At 32.5% G+C, this 20418-nt stretch overlaps 1 protein-coding gene across 1 annotated transcript in view; it reads left to right on the top strand.

The window, feature by feature from the left end:
• LOC140447526 (orexin/Hypocretin receptor type 1-like) overlaps positions 1-20418 on the top strand; it is a 1044614-nt gene that overhangs the window by 993133 nt on the left and 31063 nt on the right. The window contains exon 9 of the mRNA XM_072540227.1: positions 382-494. Coding sequence (XP_072396328.1) covers positions 382-494 — 113 coding nt within the window. The remainder of the gene's footprint in view (positions 1-381; positions 495-20418) is intronic.

Genomic DNA, 20418 nt, shown 5'->3' with positions numbered 1-20418 from the left:
CAGAAAAATTGTCAAATTTTTCTGGTATTTGCATACTTGGAGTTAATTTTCTCCGTAGATAAAAAATGTAAGAGAACCTTGTAATAATTAGCCAGCGATATTACTTCGTTTAATAAAATATCAACATTCCAAAAATTATTTAATTGTTGTATGAACCATAAAAAAATTTTTTCCTAAAGTAAGCTCCCTAAACTGTAACATTCAATCTTTACCCTTTTATGTATTTCCTGTCATTTTAGTACATCATTAAAGTAATCTCACCTCCGACATATTACTATATTTATATTGAAGTCACAACCCCTTAAATTCCGGCCTATCATTCTTCCACAAAGAGATCCGTAATAATCTCCAGATAAAGTAATTTGCGTCGATTTGTTACAGGCTGACAGTACGACTGAGTAACAGCGAAATAAACAGGGCTTTTTCTTTGATCTCCCACTGGCTGTGTTACGCGAACAGCGCCGTCAACCCTATCATATACAACTTTATGAGTGGTAAGTCTTTAAATTCATTATTTATTTTATGTTTGTCACTTCTAAATAGAAGTTATTTTATAATGACTTTTCTACGCTTTAGATTTATTTACTGTAAAATATAGCAGAGCAATTTGTATTATTTTAAATTAAAGTATTAACGTGTGGATAGATAAGTATAATATACGTATTTTTAATATAATATAATTATGTTTAGCAGTATATAGTAAAAAATTTTAATTGGTCAGTAAGACAAAGGATCAGTTTTTGTTTTATATAGTTTTAACCCTTCATCACTCGCACAGTTTTAACAAATCTAACATTTTTGAATATTTCGCCATAATTTTCGAAATATTGCTTCTTTTGGGTTTGCACCAGGAATACTCCTATGAAGACTCGTATAAGACTATTTTAAATAATGGTGGGAGTACCTATTATCTTATAGCCGACAGCAGTTGTTGTTAGTTCTAGGGATGGCGGTTTTTGACACAACACGGGTTTTCGGTTATACCGGTTTTTTTTGCTTACGGTTTAACCTGGCGGTTATAACCGGCCAAAAAAAACGGTTTTTCCAAAAACCGGTTTTCGGTTTTTTTAATACAATAGTTACAAAGTTACATTTATAATGCACTTTAGTTTGGGATACTTCATTCGACTCGATATCAATATGATCAAAATTAGTACTATCGAAAGAACATCAATATCAATATAAATAAAACGCAATTTTTAATAAAACCATTTTATTCTATTAATTATTATATTTATTTATTATTTTATTATTAATATATATTTAGTGATTATTATTAAATATAATATAGCGTAAGATTAATATATACATATTGCAATAATATACAATAAAAGAATATGAAGTAATATTTTAAGTAAAAAAGTATAGGTTAGAAGGTTACAAATAGGTTATATTATATGAAATGGATTTCGCATTATCTTGGCCAGTATTTTTCATGAATCCTATTAAGAAAAACTCGTTCATATATATGTTGGTCGGTTAAGCGGCTTCTCTCATCTGACACAATATCATTCAACGATGACACCAGTCTCTCTGATGCCACCGAACTTCCGACCAACGACATGTATTTTTTTAGCTATAAAAGCCAAGCCTAGCATACAGGTTCTGTTCTGATCCCAGAATGAAAACGGATCACTTGGCAGCAAAGGCCGCTGCAGATATAGAGTCAGTTCATTTGAAAAAGAACTTTGAATCTGTGTGTCCTGAGAACTTGAACTGAAACTACTGTTCACCAACTCCAGATCGTCTGAAAACCAAAGAGGGTTTGATTTTAAACTCACTTTGGCTTCTTAATTCTGGAAGGAGCAGGAAGGAGAAAGTTTTCCGATTTCGGTAAGGTACGTCCTAACTTCCGAGCCTAAATTGGATGTGACTGTCTCCGCTATATACGGATTCAGATATAGTTTTTTGAACCTCGGGTCCGTGATTGTTGCATGGCAAAGCAGATGATTTCGTAAAAGCTTAGTGCCCCTCTCTTGAAGGCTAGTTATAAGCTTTTGGCATAACTTTTGAGCTGTACTAAGGTTTAGCTTGAGGTTTTTTAAAAATCTTTCGATAATAGACACAAGGAGAATAACAAGGCTAGCAGTAATGCACTGGGAACCCGAGATCTCGTTTGTGGCCTCATCAAAAGGCGATAAAATGCTTACAATTTTAGTGATTAGTTGTATATCTGAACCAGAAATCATCCTTGGTGCTTTTTAAATCAAGGGATCTGCCAATATTGCAGCTATATATGGGGACATTAGTGTGAATCTGGTTGTAGTCAGATGCAGAGAGCAGTAAACCAAAATTATTATACTACTGCTCAATAGAGAGCGCTAAAATAATTCAGGTTATATTGTCAATGAATATAATGAGAGTAGAAAATAATATGCAATTATTGTATTCAATTAATGATGCAAATTTAATTTACCATTTTAAAATATAATCCTCTAAAATACCCACCAATTTTCCTCTCCTCCCAAACCCAAAAAATTCCCCACCCCAACCATTTCAACCTATAAAAAATTTCCCAGACTGTTTCAAATGGGATATAAAAAAAATAATATCAACATAAATATTTTACTTAAAAATAAATTGAATAATGCAATTAATCTTTTATTTTTACTACCATCAAAAAAAAATATCATTTATTACTTTTAACACGTTTGTATATTTGTATAATAAGTACATTTTAACTCATTTAATACTTCCTGTATGGGTGTATCGTTTTGAAAACGTAGGAAAACCCTTAGAGATTCGTATTCGTAATAGGTAATTCGATAATTATAGTCAGAACATTATTTTTGGTAATCAGAAACATCCATTCACCCACTTTCAATGTCAAGAGTCAAGTGTGAAAAATAGATGATGTATGCAACAGATCACTTCTTATGTAAATATTATGATTACAATTTACAAATACCTTTACAACGAAATATTATAATAAAACTTAATTGTTTTTGGCTGATGAGAGTTTGCACTTTCAGTTTGCCTCTGTATTTATAAAATAAAATAAAATTTGAATTATGGTTTTGTTTGGAATAATTACTTGAAAATAATAATTATGATTGGGATCCAAAATAATACCTAACCTAATCCTAATCACCGTAAAAACCTAATAATCGGTTTTTACTCTAAAAATAAAAAACCGGTTATAACCGGGACAAAAAAACAACCGATAAAACCGGTTATTGCGAAGTAAAAAAACCAGTTTTCGGTTAAAACCGGTAGGTTTTTCCCATCCCTATTTAGTTCAAAGCTAAAGGTGGGTACACGTATGCGAGCCGAACTGTTTGCGAACTGCTCGTGAGCTGTTCGCGAAGAGTTCGTTGAAAATATATTTATGTTCAGACTATCCAATACCCTAAGTATCTAATAACAAACCGAGAATTAATTTACTTCGTTATTTTAAACATTTTTGTTTATATTTTGTTTACATTATCTGTTATTAATTTCTCTCGTTACTTTTGAATAAGCCGCGCTCGTTTAGCAATTTTGTTTAACCGAATGATCTCATCGCACACTTAGCAGAAACAATTTATAGTCTCGAACACCGTCCAAATTTAACTGCGAACATTCTTTGTGTTCATCTCAAAAACCGACAGGCCGCGGTTCCTGACGAGCAACGAACGAACAGCTCGCAAGCGGTTCGTCCCGTCTTACACATTAACGAATATAGCGTTCACAAACGGTTCGCGAACAGTTCTGCTCGCATATGTGTACCCGCCTTAACACGCGAGCAATCGTGTTCGCCGGAACGTTAGAAATAATCTAACTACGCGAGTGTTGGCGTGTGTTGATTTTTAGAGAGATCACTTAAGAAAAATTATAATATTCTGTTAAGGACTTAAGCGATGTTCGTTCTAAACACAGTATCCACAATACAGATTCTGAGCAGTCCACACAAGATCTACCCAGTGATTCTTAAGATGCCATGGAAGAAAGCTGCCAAGATGATGGTTATCCAGGATTGTATGGCAAAGATAAACCACCATGGTTGAAACATAAGAAACACACTCCCAAAGGTAAGACCAACGCTTGTAATATTGTTACGTACTTACCTGGGGTAACGGCAAAAGCAAAAGGCGCCAAAACCATATTAGAATTCTGGAAATTTCTCGGATGCTATGATCAATAATATTGTAAAATATACAAACCAAAAACTGGATATGACGAGAGTGTTTTATACTCGCCCTAGGGATTGTACTGCTGTTGCCTACGAGGAAATGCAAGCATTTATTGGACTTTTGTTCCTAGCTGGGGTAAAGAAAGCGCAACATTTAAATACTGATGAACTCTGAAAATAAGATGGCACAGCTCCAGATATTTTGCAGCTACTATGTCTAAGAAAAGATTTCACCAAATAATTCAAGCTGTAAGATTTGACGACGCCACTAAAAGATAAGAAAATTCTTCATTTGATAATCTTGCACCCATTCGAGAAATATATGAAATGTTTGTCACTAACTGTTTACCTGCATACACTCCTGGATTCTATGTGACCATATATGTAATGTTGGAAGCGTTTCGTGGTCGATGCAAATTTAGGCAGTATATAGCCAATAACCCAGCGAAATACGGAATCAAGATTTGTGCCTTGGTGGGTGCTAGAACATTTTTCACACAAAATCTCAAAATTTACCCCGGCAAACAACCTAAAGGACCATATCAACTACCCAACGATGCATCTAATGTAGCAAAAAGACTTATATGACGCATAAGTGAAACCAGTCGAAACATAACTACGGATAATTACTTTTCCTCTGTAGCTAAAAAATGGATGGTTTCATTGATGAAAACACCAAAAAGCATGCAATGAAGCCAGAGATTATTACTCATTACAACCTCACAAAAGGCGGAGTCGATGCTTTTGATAAAATGAAGGCAGAATACTCGGTGGCTCAATTTACCAATCGCTGGCCGTTTACTGTTTTAGCACTGCAGCCTACTAAATATTTCAACTGTAAATTGCCAAATAATTTACAACAATTACACTAATATTGTAACATCTAGAAGAAGGTACATTGCGGAACTTGGCAAGCAACTTTTAATGTCCCATCTTTAACGACGTTCCAATATCCCAAATCTGCCTTTTCAGTTGAGACTCAGGATCCAAAATATAACCGGAGAAAAGCCATCAGTTTCTCAAGGGGCAACTCTAACCATAAAACCAAGATGTTTTTTTTTGCTTTGTAAGGAAGAACAGGTTTACTTAACATTATTATTGTACTAACTGTAAGTTTCCGATATGTAAAGAGCACATTGGTTTAACAAATTTTACTTGCCACCACTGCCTAGAAGAGGAAGAAATCTAATTTTCTGCGTAATGCGTACATTTTTTTGCAATAAATTCCCTTATTAGTTTTGTTCTAGGTAATGTGTATATTGTTTTAGTTAACCTAGTAGTTTTTTTGCAGTTTTGTTTTAAAAAAATATAAGTTTATCATTTGTTGTGAGTTAATAGCCAATAAACTTAACCAATAAGTACTAATGACTCATTTATTTGACCTATACCCATATGTTAGATAAAATCTAACACGCCAGTGATGGCGTAATTTTTTGAGCAGCGAGTGATGGAGGGTTAAAATGAGGATAACTATAGCTTGACACCAGATTATAGGAAAAATTTTTCCAATAAAAATGTGAATAAAAAATATGTCTAGAAGAATTAGTTTACCTGAGAGTGTGAGATTTTTTATAAAAATAATTGGAATATCGTCAGGGCCTGGAGAAGTATTCTTTGATTTTTGTAAAGCCTCTTTAAAATCTTGGCATGTAGGAGGCATATTTAATTGACCATTATTGGTTATTATTGGGATATTTTCTTTTTCGTTCTTACTTTTAAAATTTAAAAATTTCAGGTTAAAATTTTAATAACTATAATTTGTTTTATATACTTAAAGTATTACCATTTAGCAGGGTGTTAATTTGAGTAAAAAATTAAAACAGCAAAGATATCTTAATTTGATGTCACTGTATAATTAAATAAATTTTAGATAGACTAGATTTAAAACTGTTTGATTTTTTTCTAAGAGGGAGGGTTTTCACCCCCAAGAAATATAAATTAACCAACGGCACAAGTCCAATTGTAAAGTTGAGGGTGTGTATAACCTAAATCCAAATTTGCATGCAAATGAGTGGACACTAAGTAATCAATAATATTGTTTTAACTATTCTAGGGGCTGAGATTTAGAGGTTAAACAGTGCTAAAATCATAAAGTTTGTTGTTTAATGTTAATTGGGATTTATTCACTTCATTAAAAGAATATTTAAATCAATTACTTGCTTTAATTTACAGTTATACGATTTTTTTCTAGTAGGGGTAGTTTTTACCACTAAAAAATAAAAAGATACTTAAGCCATAAGCCCAAAATAATTAAAATGGAGGGTAAGTAGACCCTAAATCCAAATTTTCATGCAATTCTGTGATAACACACGGTATTGCCATATTTCACGTTCATTTACTGACCTATTACATAAAAGTATTACTCGTGATTAATTTCAAGGTTAAATACCATTTCTGGCATTTTTGAATTTTTTCAAAAATGCTTGTTTAAGATAAACCTCAAACCAAAATTTAAATTGACAGATCAGAAGAATATAATTTCATTCAGCACGGTGAGTACGACACTACCAACACAACAATAAAGGATTCTATAGCCTATTCTTTTTCTTGTAGTTCCTCTCCTATTGGAGGTTGGCTATCATCACAGCTATCCGTACCTTATTGGCGGCTCATCTGAAAAGATCTACTGAGCTGCAACTATACCACTCTCTTAGGTTTCTTAGCCAGAAAATGTTTCGTCTTGCTATGGATCTTTTACCCTTTATTTTACCTTGCATTATAAGCCTTAATATCTCATATTTCACACCTCTGGTAATGTGGCCTAAATATTCCAGCTTTTTTGTTTTGATGTGCTTTATGACCTCGCAATCCTTTTGTAGCCTTCTTAACACTTCTGCATTTGTATCTCGTTGGGTCCATGGTATTTTCAAAATCCTTCTATAGCACCACATCTCAAATGGTTCCAACTTCTTTATATTATCCACTTTTAGTGTCCAGCTTTCCATCCCATACAATAAAGTCAAGAACACGTAGCATCTTAAGGCTCTTATCCTCAGCTAAAGTGGGAGGTCTCGATTAACAAATATTTTTTTTATTTTTATAAATGCTTGTCTTGCAATTTTAATGCGTGTCTTTATTTCTCTACCTTTGTCATTGTTTTCATTTACCCAGATTCCCAGATATTTGTAGTTATTTACTCTTTCTACTTGTTTTCCCTCGATGTCTAGCCTTCCTACTGTATGTTGCTTAGAAATAATTATGCACTTGGTTTTCTTAACGTTCATTTGTTGTCCGTAGTTTATACTGACTTGATGTAATCTATTTACTAAGCGATGCAGTGCTTCTAGACTGTCTGCAAAAACAGCGGTGTCGTCATGGCCTCTTTAAATCACCTTTTTGAAGGTATTTTTAAAGGGTTTATGACCTAAGTATCTTTTTATTTTTTAGTGGTAAAAACTACCCCCACTAGAAAAAAATCGTGTAACTGTAAATTAAAGCAAGTTATTAATTTGAACATTCTTTTAATGAAGTAAATAAATGCCAATTAACATTAAACAACATAATTTAGGATTTTACCATAGTTTAACCACTGCATCTCACCCCCTAGAAGAGTTATAATTAAAACAGTATTATTGAATACTTGGTGTCCACTCATTTGCATGCAAATTTGGATTTAGGTTATACACACCTTCCACTTCAAAATTGGACGTGTGCCATTGGTTGATTTATATTTTTTAGGGATGAAAACTACCCCTATTAGAATAGTTTTAAATTTAATCGATCTGGAATTATTTAATTCTACAGTGACATCAAATTAAGATATCTTTGCTGTTTTAATTTTTTACTCAAATTAGCACCCTGCTAAATGCTAATACTTTAATAAGTATATAAAACAAATTATAAAGGGTGTTTCAAAAAAAGGTAACTCCGTCTCTAGGGTAGGTAAAAAACTGAAAAATAATTGGGGTTTGCTTAGTAAAAAATTTTTGTAACGCCATCCGTTTTCAAGATACAGTTCGTTGAAGAAAAAAAAAATTTACGCATTTTTTACAATTTTGCCGAAACTACTGGCAACATTGTAATGGAATTTTATACGAATATGTCTTGGAAGCTGATACATCCCATGAATTTGTTTTTATATCTGATTCTCATAGAAGGCGCTAGTTACACGGATCGTACTAAGTATTAGTCAATATAACTTTTTAAGAGTATAATTATTAATTAAAATTTCAAGTAAACTTAAACACCATTCAATTTTACACGAAAAAGGTACTCTTGGTAAAACTTAATACTATGTACCGTTTTCGGAATATTTTGATTTGAAAATTATGAAGTAATAATTGATGCTGGTAGTAATGATACAGTTCTAATAGGTATAAATCTATTTTCTCCAAGTGTGCCATGGAAATCTGACATTCATTGATTGTTATGACGATAAATCAACAATAATTAGACTTTTGAAACCTTATTATTTGTAAAATGAAATCAAAATGTACTCAAATGTTGAATACACTGACATGTTATTAACCTTAGGCGAATATTTAGGATGTTCTAGTGCAGCTGTGACACGTTATGCAGAAAAGTTTCCTAGAAGAAACTTACCAAGTAGAAAAACATTTAGAGCCATTTAACGACGTTGTCGAGAAACTGGGAATGTGAGACCAAATAAAATAAATTCTAGTAGACCAAGAACAACAAGAACAATTAATAAAGAAAATAATATTTTAAATTTACTTGATCAAGATCCAACAGTTAGCGTAAGGAATATAGCAAGACAAACAAATACTTCTTTTTCAAGTACTTGGCGAATACTGAAAGAACAGCAATTACATCCTTATCATTACAGACAAGTCCAAGAGCTCTTGCCAGATGATCTACCGGTTAGAGTGGATTTTTGTGAAACATTGCAACAAAAGACAGCCCACAATCCAAATTTTTTAAAATGCATTCTTTTTACGGACGAGGCCACCTTTACGCGACAAGGTTTGTTTAGCTCCCATAATGCACACTACTGGTGTGATGAGAATCCACGAGTCAAAAGGGTATCACATTACCAACACTCATTTAAAGTTAATGTTTGGGCAGCAACTTTAGGTAACAAATTAATAGGTTATCATATTCTACCTGGAAATTTAAATGGTGATATGTATCTTGATTTTTTAAACAATTCCTTATTCGAGATATAAGATTTAACGCTAAACGAGCGAAGATCTTTATTTTTTATGCACGATGGAGCTCCACCACACATTGATAGAAGGTGTCGTAATTGGTTGAGTAATCATATTCCGAATCGGTGGATTGGTAGAGGTGCAGAAGCTCCGATTCATTGGCCTCCTCGGTCATGCGATTTTAACCCTTTGGACTACACAGTTTGGTCGTATATAAAGGAAAAATTCTATGCTACAGATGTACATTCACGCCAAGAATTGGAAGAAAGAATTCAACGTCGATTGAATGACATCATAGCTGATTCCCTACCGTTTAGAAGGTTAATGTAATCTTTAGAAAAAAGAATAGACTTGTGTATTCGCGTAAACGGAGGGCATTTTGAACACTTACTGTAATTGAATTTTATTTTATGTTCTTAGTCATTAATTTAATTTTCTTCTTGTGAGTTTTGTTTAATTACTAACTATTTTATACCAGCATCAATAATTACTTCATAATTTTCAAACCAAAATATTCCGAAAACGGTACACAGTATCGAGTTTTACCAAGAGTACCTTTTTCGTGTAAAATTAAATGATGTTTAAGTTTACTTGAAATTTTGATTAATAATTATACTCTTAAAAAAGTTATATTGACTAATACGATAGTACGATCCGTGTAACTAGCGCCCTCTATGAGAATCGATATAAAAACAAAATCATGGGATGTATCAGCTTCCAAAACATATTCGTATAAAATGTCATTACAATGTTGCCAGTAGTTTCGGCAAAATCGTAAAAAATGCGTAAAATTGTTTTTTCTTCAACGCCCTGTATCTTGAAAACGGATGGCGTTACAAAATTTTTTTACAAAGAAAACCCCAATTATTTTTCAGTTTTTTACATACCCTAGAGATGGGGTTACCTTTTTTGAAACACCCTGTAGTAATTATAATTTTTGAAGGTACTATATCGGAGTTGTTTTACCTTTTCTGTGCAATACTGTTTAAGTAAGCGTCACGGAAATAGCGCCACAAAACAAACTAGCCGTTCGTGGTTCTCAGTCACAGCAAATAGTTGGAAGAGTTGATTTACGAAGGGACTCCGTTATATAACATATAAACTTTTTTTGTAATTTTATTAAAATCTATAAAAAAAATTTCTCAATAAAAACTGGATGAGAGCGGCGCAAGATAGACGGGGTTGGAAACATGAGGAAGAGGCCTTTGTTCAGCAGTGGACTCTTGAGGCTGGATGATGATGATAAAAAATTTTTAAAAAAAATTAATAAAATTAATAAACCATTAAATTACTTTATTTCATTTTAAAAATATTTAAATTTAAAAACACAGAAAACATATTAGCGCTTTGCGCTAGTCTACAGTACCTACCGCCTTCTGTACCACTTTTTGTCGATGTGCTTATATAAATCCATTTGTGTTATAATTTTGTTAATGCACTTATTTAAATTTGATACAGGGATGTGCTAATTTTGTTCGACCTAGTATTGTGTAATCATTGATGACAGATATAGTATTACCGGTATCACACTATCTATTTTCTATGAAAATTCATTTGTACAAGCAATTTCCAAAATTAGGGCGTGTAGATAACAGCGAATGTTTCCAAATTAATTGTTCTATTAAAAGCAAATTTTGTGTGTATAAATCTGCATCCAAAATTAGTTTATGAATAAAACATTGTAGCAGTTGGCAACATTTTCGCTCTCATAAAATCTTAGTACGAAAATTACAGTTTCAATATAGGCACAAGAAGATAATTGAAAGCGACAGGTTAATTGAAGCATATCCAATCGTTGTTTTAAATTTAAATAAATAACAGAAACGCAGAAATATATTGACGATGTTTTGCATAGAATTTTGGCAAGTGTTTAATACAAATTTACACAAAAATAGTACAAAATTAAATAGAATTTATAAATGTTCTGTTCTTATTAAATTAATTCTATTTAAAAATAGTCTATTGAAAAGTTACAGTTGCATTATTGAGAGCTCGCAATTTTATTTATTTTATGTATTGGGTGGCAAGAATAAGCTTAAGTTCAAGTTTGTGAGCCGCGTGTCCCCTAGCCGCCATTTTGGAAAAGTAGGTACAAAGGGTTCTTGTGCTGTATCTATTAAACTAGCTACCATACGGAGGATTTTATCAGACATTATATTTGTAGTAAATCACAATTTACTCTGCTCCAAAATACAAATTAAATTAAAGAAATTAACAAAGCCAACTAAGCCTTGTAAGATATATCTCGATCCCCTGAAAAACCCTCAAACGCGCGAACACATATCACAGCAGATAAATAGTAAAATACACAGAATATCAAATATACCAAACAAAAACAGAACCATTAACGAATGCTGGTATGATATTCAAAACTCGATTTTAGAGAACGTACAAGAGTCTTTGAAAACAACCACCATGTTGGCAAAAAATGAGTGGATGACACAAGAAATTATAGACCTGATGGAAGTTCGACGGCAACACAAAAATAAAAATATTATCGAATACCGTGAAATCAATAAACGCATAAAAAGAAAAATTATGCAAGCCAAAGAATCCTGGCTTGAGAATTTATGTAAAGAAATAGAAGACCTCCAAAAAAAGCATGATAGTTTCAACCTCCACAAGAAACTTAAATATACTGCCGGAATTTGAAAACAGAAAAATGCTCAAATACTTAAAAGCGCGGACGGAAAAATTTGTGATCACGAACAACAGTGCAAAGAATGGGAGAAATACATTACTGACCTTTTTGACAATGCTTCTAGAGAAAATGCTCCAAATACTACCTGTGACAACCAGTTAAACAGAGGTCTTAGTATACTGAATTCGGAAGTCAAAAAGGCAATACAGCAAGCCGAAAACAATAAAGTACCTGGACCAGATCAAATCCCTGCTGAGCTACTTAAACTTTTGGATGAGGAAAGCATTGCCTGCTTAACCACTTTCTTCAACAAAATTTACAACGAAGGAAAAATACCAGATGATTGGTTAGAGTCTCTGTTTATAACATTACCAAAGAAAAGCAGGCCCACCAAATGCAGCGATTTTAGACTAATCAGTTTGATGAGTCACACACTGAAGATACTCTTACGAATTATACAAAACCGAGTATTCTTTATATGCGAAAGTAGGATGGGTAATAAGAAATTTGGATTTAGAAACGGTCTAGGAACTAGAGAGGCACTGTTCTGTATGAGCGTTCTATTACAAATAAGTTGTGAATTCCGAAAGAATGTTTATGTTTGTTTCATCGACTTCGAGAAGGCGTTCGACAGAGTACAACACTATACACTTCTCGATTGCCTACGGGCAGCAGGACTTTACCACTATGATATAAGACTGCTGAAATACTTATATTACAATCAAGTAGCCTCTATCCAAATTGAAGACAGTCCGACTAAAAAAATATCCATCAAACGTGGAGTACGGCAGGGTTGTGTTTTGTCACCCACTCTTTTTAATCTGTACTCTGAAGAAATCTTTAGGGAGGCTTTGGATGACAGACAAGAGGGAGTAAGACTAAGTGGAGAAGTAATCAACAATATTTGATACGCTGACGATACAGCCATTCTTGCAGAAAATTTACAAGATCTCCAAACATTACTAAATCTAGTTAGTGAAGCAAGTTATCGGAGGGGCCTTAAAATCAACATTTCAAAGACAAAGTGGATCCCAGTTGGAAAGATCAATATAGATCAAGGTCTGATTTCTCCTAATGGATAGGAGATCGAAAGGGTAAATCATTTCAAATACCTTGGCAGCTCGTTAAATGTAAATTGTGACTCTGATGAAGGTATAATAACCAGGATCGACGTAAGGCTTTTAAGACCTGGAAACCAGTTTTATGCAACAGAAACCTGTCGATGAATATTCGTAAGAAGGTCCTGAAATGTTATGTGTGGTCCATCCTATTGCATGATTGTGAGACATGGACGTTAAAAACCACAACAACTTAGAAGCATTCGAATTGTGGTGCTATAGACGAATCCTAAGGATATCGCGGGTTTCGCACACTTCCAATAAAGATGTTCTTCAAATGATCAATTCAGAACGTCTGCTCATAAACACCATAAAGAGGAGAAAAACAGAATATTTCGGCCATATAATTAGAGGACCTAAATACCATCTACTTCGCCTTATATTACAAGGAAAAGTGAAAGGAAAGAGATGGATTGGTCGAAAGAATCTTTTATGGCTGCGTAATATTAGACAATGATGTGGTTCTACAGTAGAAGAATTATTTCGCGCAGCAGCCGAGAGAGAAAGATACTTGTAGCAAATTAAATTGTTTATTTATAATTATAATTGAATATAACTTTATTCTCAACATTTTTAATCGTAAAATTAAAAATTAAAAGTTCTTTTGAGCCTTAAGTTTATTTAAGCATTTTACAATATAATGACATTAGATCAATAATACAAAAATCTTTATGTTTTTTGTTATTTCAAAAAGGAATCTTGGCCTGCAAGTTTTGTTTCTTTTCTTTGCAAATAGGTTTATTCCCTGCAGGTCCTAACATTACTCTTCTGATAACCTGGGCACCCCTTCCTTTCTTTAAAATTATAGTTTTGGACCAAATTTCTGCTAATTGGGCAGTTTTGGACAAAACCGTTGACCAATATTTTGCTTCATATCGAAGGGCCACTACCTAAGTGATATTTAGTTTAGAAATATTGATTATAGAATCTGCAGCAGCCTGGACATGTAAGAAATGGTCTCTTTCCATTTTTATTACTCGATAATGTATACGAACTCTTGTAGATGTAACCACATTAAATACATTCGATAGAATAACATATTTCATTACTCTCTTTCTTTCTTTGATCTGCGCAAGGTCACGGTCACAACTCAAGAAGCTATGGCGGCTTAATAAAAACTTTTGTTCAATAGGGTCAAACACATTCAATAATACCAAAAAGGGAAATGTAAACACCACCATACGATTTTTTTTTGACCGTAGCAGTTAATATTCTATATCAATAGGTGTTACTTATTTATAATGCTTTTATTTAGGACTTATAGCACACAAGAGCTGATTTTATTGCCACCACGATTTTCAATGCGTTCATTTCACATGCACATTATAGGTTGACCGGTATTCTTTTTTAAGCTTAAAGGTAATAAAGTATCAACAACTGATCAAATTTGTAGTGAGCTCTACGAGTATGGGGGCGACGCTCTGCTATAAGCACTGCCTAAACTTTTACTTCCTGTCTGGCCAAATGAGACCATGCGGTGTGAATGGTCTCAAGGCGTGATATGTCCGTTACATAAAAAAGACGATCAGTTTCAGTGTAAAAACTACAGAGGTATAACCCTGTTAACAACTGCTTACAAAATGCTAGCAAATATTCTTTACGAAAGACTACAAGTTTACATAGTTGGCATAGTTGGAAAATACCAGGTCGGATTTATTTAAAAAAATCAACAAGTGACCAGATTTATATAAGACAGATTCTCGAGACAACATTAGAATTTAACATTGAAACTTATCACCTATTCATCTACTTCAAGGCCGCATACCACAGTGTCAATGAACAATACCGTATCAATCAAGTAGGTATACTACAATCAAATTTCAAACCGCCATAATTCCACACCAGATTGCTAAAAGTAGATATGCATAGAATTATTTTAACTTCAAAAGAAATAAGAAAAAATACGTAATCGAAAAAAAAAAAAAAAATATATATATATATATATATATATATATATATATATATATATATATATATATATATATATATATATATATATATATATACAGATTGAACGAATTTAAAACGGAACATACGAAATCAATGTATTTCGGCTCAACTCCGCTCTAGGTGGGTGGCCAACAAAAGCTTGTCAAATAATTATATTATATAAATCCAATACTTCAGCGGGCTGCTGGATTCGGAACTCATTCAAGAACAAGTCAAAACTCCACCCAAATAGGTTGCCTAGAATCACTGAAAAAACTAGACTAAACAAGCAGTTATTATGCTGTCAAACCACTTATCGCTTCCTTATAGTCCAAGAGCTGGAGCCGAAATTTTGAACTGATCAGTAATATGACATTTCTCTATTGGAATATGTTTTTTTTTTCAAACTAAAGTCATATTTACTTTACAAATCACATTTTTTTCTTAAATAAAATATTTACGAATTAATTTTTAATTGAATAAATGTTTGATATTTGATATTTTATTAAATTAAAGTAATTTTATAATGTTAACTATTAAATATTTTTGGTATAACAAATAGTAATTTTACTTATTTTTTATTACAATAAAAAGGTTTTTAAATTTATATTGCATAAATAATGATTGTTCAGATATAAGAAAAATTTGATTTATTATTACATTAATAATCAATTACAAAATCTATTATTTCTATTTATCAATAGGTAAAATTCAATTTGTAGAATTCCTTTAACATTTTACAAATAATTATTAATAAAAATCAATTTAATAGTGGAATTATCAATTTTTTAAGTTTTGAAATTTACTTTGTAGATATTTTCAATATTTTTATTAACTTTCAAATTGATTGAATTTTGTTTCATTAGTTAATTATAATTTTACAAATTCTGTTTGGACATTAATTTTGCATCATTATTATTTTAAAATATTAAAATAATAATGATGCGCGTTCATTTAGATCAGTAATTCTAGACGCATGCGCTAAATGTAATAAGTATCAAGATGCTTTTATTCAACTTGGTGAAACTGACTTCGATTGTAATGAAGTTTTTGAAACCTTAGAAACTTTCATATGTCACTTATATGGAACAGGACTGATGAGAACAATTCCAAAAAGAAAAGTAAACGATGTCAGAGTTTCACTATTTAACCGGCAGTATAAGTTGCATGATGTGAACGAGCCTTAAAAAAAAACTAAAAAATTTCGATGCTTCAAGCTTACCACCATGTCAAGATGAATTACACCAACATCTACTGCGAGCTCATTATATTTCAAATATTTGAACAAATGCTCATAAAAAAGTACCAACAGAATTGATTGTTGAAGAACATGGTTGGGAGTTTGAAGATGAAACATATAAATTCAAATGATTTAGTGGACCTCAGATGCCAGAATCAGTTCGAGAAGTAGTGATTGAAAATGAAGCAGATAATGAATGTGATATTATTGAAAGTGAAAGTGACGAAGATGATGAATGTGATGACATTAATGAGAGTGAGAAAAATGACGAAATTTTTAAAGTTTTTCTAAATTTTTTTTTCTTATCGGAAAAATCGTTTGAAAATTTTTGGAAAAATATCATGGTATAACTGACAGAAAATCGAAAGGATTCTACAAATTAGATTTTACCTCAAAAAATTACGAAAATTTTCATTTACGGAAATTTTTTTGGCAAATTTTGAGGAAAACTCTACTTGACGCTTTTCAGAATAGTAACAGAAGTGAGCACACAAATTTTCAAATCAATCGGTATAAAAATATCATAATAAAATCAGTTTGAAAATTGTTACCAAGACCTAAAATGCGCAGGCAAGTGGTATATTTGACCCCGTTTTATGGCTCTCTGTACCAACCCAGCTGTCCGCCCTTTTATATTTAGAGTTTTTAGGGGCTAAATAATGAGCCATGAAAATGGCGGACATATTACTTATCGTTAATTTTTCCCCAAAAAATTGCAACCTCACCCCTGTCCGCCACCCCTTATGTATCCACTCTCGCGTCCGCCCTTTGCGATTTCGTCTAGTTATACCAAGATCTTACTCTGGGCAAATGTTCAGCCATATTATCGATCGTTAATTTTTCCGAAAAAAATGACAACTTCATCCCTGTATAGCCACCCCCTGTACCACGAGGGGCGTCCGCGTGTAAGGCAATGTCTTAACCCAGTTACAATGAATATATTCCAATAGAGAAATGTCATATTACTGATCAGTTCAAAATTTCGGCTATATCTCTCCGACTATTAGGCAAGCTCCTCTTTCCTTTAAAGGAGACAGATAGTTGAACGATATTTTATACAATGTCTATCACCGGGTATGAATTTATTTTTGTCCAAGTTTTATATTGGTCCACTATTTCAAATGCAGTTCAAACAGACATATATTAAATTGTATGTTCCGTTTTAAATTGGTTCAATCTGTATACCTACGGTATATTAATTCCCTCTAAAAGAGTAAAAACGAACACAGATTCATATAATCTGATCCAAAATCTCCTTAGGATATATGTTTCCTAGAAAAACTAAAACACCATGTATGTATTCAAAAAACCAGGTTCTCATACATAAAGTGCTGGCTGAGGCTTTTAATTGTTTCAAAATCAAAAACAACTTCTTCTTTATGTGCCGTCTTCTACCGAAGGTTGGCGACCATCAAACGATAGGTTTCTCTGTTTTGTGCCGCATGTAATATACTCGCATCTTTTGGTATTTGAAACCATTCTCTTAAGTTTCTCAGCCGGGATTTCTTCTTTCTGCCCAAACCTCTTCTACCTTCAATCTTGCCTTCCACGATAAGCTGTAGCAGACTATACTGTATCATTACGGAACACATGGCCCAGGTATGACGCTTTCCCCCTTTTAACAGCTGTTAACAATTCTGTGTTGGTCACTGTGTCTGTCCAAGGTATTCTCAGTATGCATCGATACAGCCACATTTCTAGAGCCGCTAACTTCTTTATAGTTGCTGCTGTTAACGTCCTCCCTTCAGCTCCGTAAAGTAGCGTAGAGAGTACGTAGCATTTCGTGGCGCGCCATCGGAGGTTAACGCTTAGGTGGCGGTTGCTTAAGAGCTTTCTCATTTTGATGAATTTGGATCTTGATATTTCAATTCAGATCTTAATCTCTACATCTGGGTCTCACTTATCATTTACTGTATATCCCAGATATTTAAATCGGTGTACTCTTTCAATACGTTCGGCTTCAATATTCAGGTCGATATGTTGAATGTTCTTTTTACTGATCACCATAAAATAACTACCAACAAACAGTTAGGGTATTGTCAAATAAATAAGACTAATATGCTCTTCATAACTAGACAAATATCAAAATATAAAGCTATAAAATAATAACAGATAATGCTTTACCAAATTATACAACATTATTAAGACTCATCATCACTAGTCAGTAACATCTAACCTAATATCTTGCGCATGAAAATTTCCAAGGTTTTTACCATCTAGATGCTTAAGATAGATTATATACCAAAGAAGATAAAATTTATGTACAATACACGGAACAAATTTTAAAGCTAATTTAGCAAAAAACTCATCCACAGCTTTTGAAAGTATGTTATTTTTCTTCCAGACTTTGTCACCTACATGAAATGTGTTACAGATAGGAAAAATATTCTCTAAAGGCTTGGGATCAAACAATTTTTTATTAATATTAATAATATTATTATGTTTCTTTAATAGCACCAAAGAATGAACCATCAACAGGAAGATTTCTAGCAAACGTTAAAAATTAAGGAGAAAATTGTGTTACTTCATGTTTAGCTAGACGAATAGCTTGGGCTATTTTAAAAATCTCCTTGTCCCAATCTTTATGATTGTCCTAAATAGAAGGCCTAATTGTAGTAACAATCGTCTTATTAACTCGTTTAGTAAGATTAATCTAAGTGAAGTATTTAGCATTGTACCAAATTTTTTGTACCTTGTTCTTTTCCATCAAAGTTTTAATATCTTTGAAAACATATTGTTTTGAATAATTAACTGCAAAGATCTGTGGTACACCAAAAATTAGAAAAATTTCTGGCCAGAACTTACCAGAAAACTACCAGAATTGATACTGGTATGTTGCATAGGAGCTAAAAGGCAACTCGACCAATTTTTATCGTATATTCTTTCACTTCATAGTCATATTGAATTTAAAATAGAAACAGAACAAAATCAATCCATAATTTTTTTAGATTTTTAACGATAAGACTACCAAAGAGAATTGAAATACTATTGTAAAAATAATACCTCAATCAACCATGGGAGCTTATCGTCTATACCTTGCCTAGCTCAATATCTTAAGGGTGAGTTCGTCTTGTCTTAAACTAGGGATTGAACCTGAGTTCCCAGCTGATAGCAAATAAGTCAAATTTTAACCAAACATATTTGTTTAAATGAATAAAAAAACAATAATTAACCCTGCCAAAGCTTAACAGTTAGTAAGTGTTACTTATTGCTTCGATGGGCTGCTTATGTGTTCTAGCTGTTGGGTCCTCCAATTAGAAGTTGTGGCTTCTGGAGAGCTGCAGTCACACATGGCTGTATGTCCTGACCAATTGTTGAAATCCAAATGAGGTGGTTGATATAAATCCAATAAAACCAATAAAGTTTTGATATGTCCAATAAACTAATAAACTGTCCAATAAACCAATAAAATGTCCAATAAACCAATAAACTGTCCAATAAACCAATAAAATGTCTAATAAACCAATAAACTGTCCAATAAACCAATAAAATGTCCAATAAACCAATAAACCCAAGAGAATTTGTAGACCATAAAAATGAGTCTTATAATAATTTTTGCCTTCTTTTATAAATTTCAAAAAGAGGCAAAAAATAATCCCACTTCAGAAAAGTTGTTTTGACAGAAAGTGGGAGACTGAATCAAGTTAGCACAGATGTCATAGGATGTTGTTATAGATATCATGAAACTAGCTTGTCTGTCAACACGGAACAGAATAGTCTGCCGAACAAAAGTGAGAGGGCGAATATTTATTCTATGGGACAGAAAGAGAGAAAAAATAAAGACAGAGGAAGAAGAGAAAAACAGAGGGCACCAACTACTTTTATAAATAAAAAATAGTAAAAATTAAACTGAAAATAAAGAAATTAATAAATAATTAAACAAATTAAAATGAAATAATTATTAAAATATAAATTAATAAAGATACCCATACTAACACGACTATACACAATTCATCACCCTATCCTAAACAACATAAACTGGCAGCCTATCAAAGTATGTTACATAGATTAACAGAAATTCCGATGTCAAAATACAACTTTGAGACAGAATTAAATATCATTAAGCAAATAGCAATAAACAATGGATACAACCAACAAACAATGAATAAACTGTTAAATCAAAAACTACACAAGAAAGCCCTGAACTTAGTATTTCCACCACCAGAGAAAAAACCCAGTACCTTCTGCTCGATTACATATACAGGCAAAATATCAACAAAAATAGCCAAACACATAAAAAAGAAAGGAATAACACCAACTTTTAGAACAAA

This window comes from Diabrotica undecimpunctata, chromosome 8, assembly GCF_040954645.1.
Source record: "Diabrotica undecimpunctata isolate CICGRU chromosome 8, icDiaUnde3, whole genome shotgun sequence".
NCBI classification, from domain to species: domain Eukaryota; kingdom Metazoa; phylum Arthropoda; class Insecta; order Coleoptera; family Chrysomelidae; genus Diabrotica; species Diabrotica undecimpunctata.
Note: the sequence above shows the minus strand (reverse complement) of the source record. Positions and strands in the feature narration are given on the sequence as shown.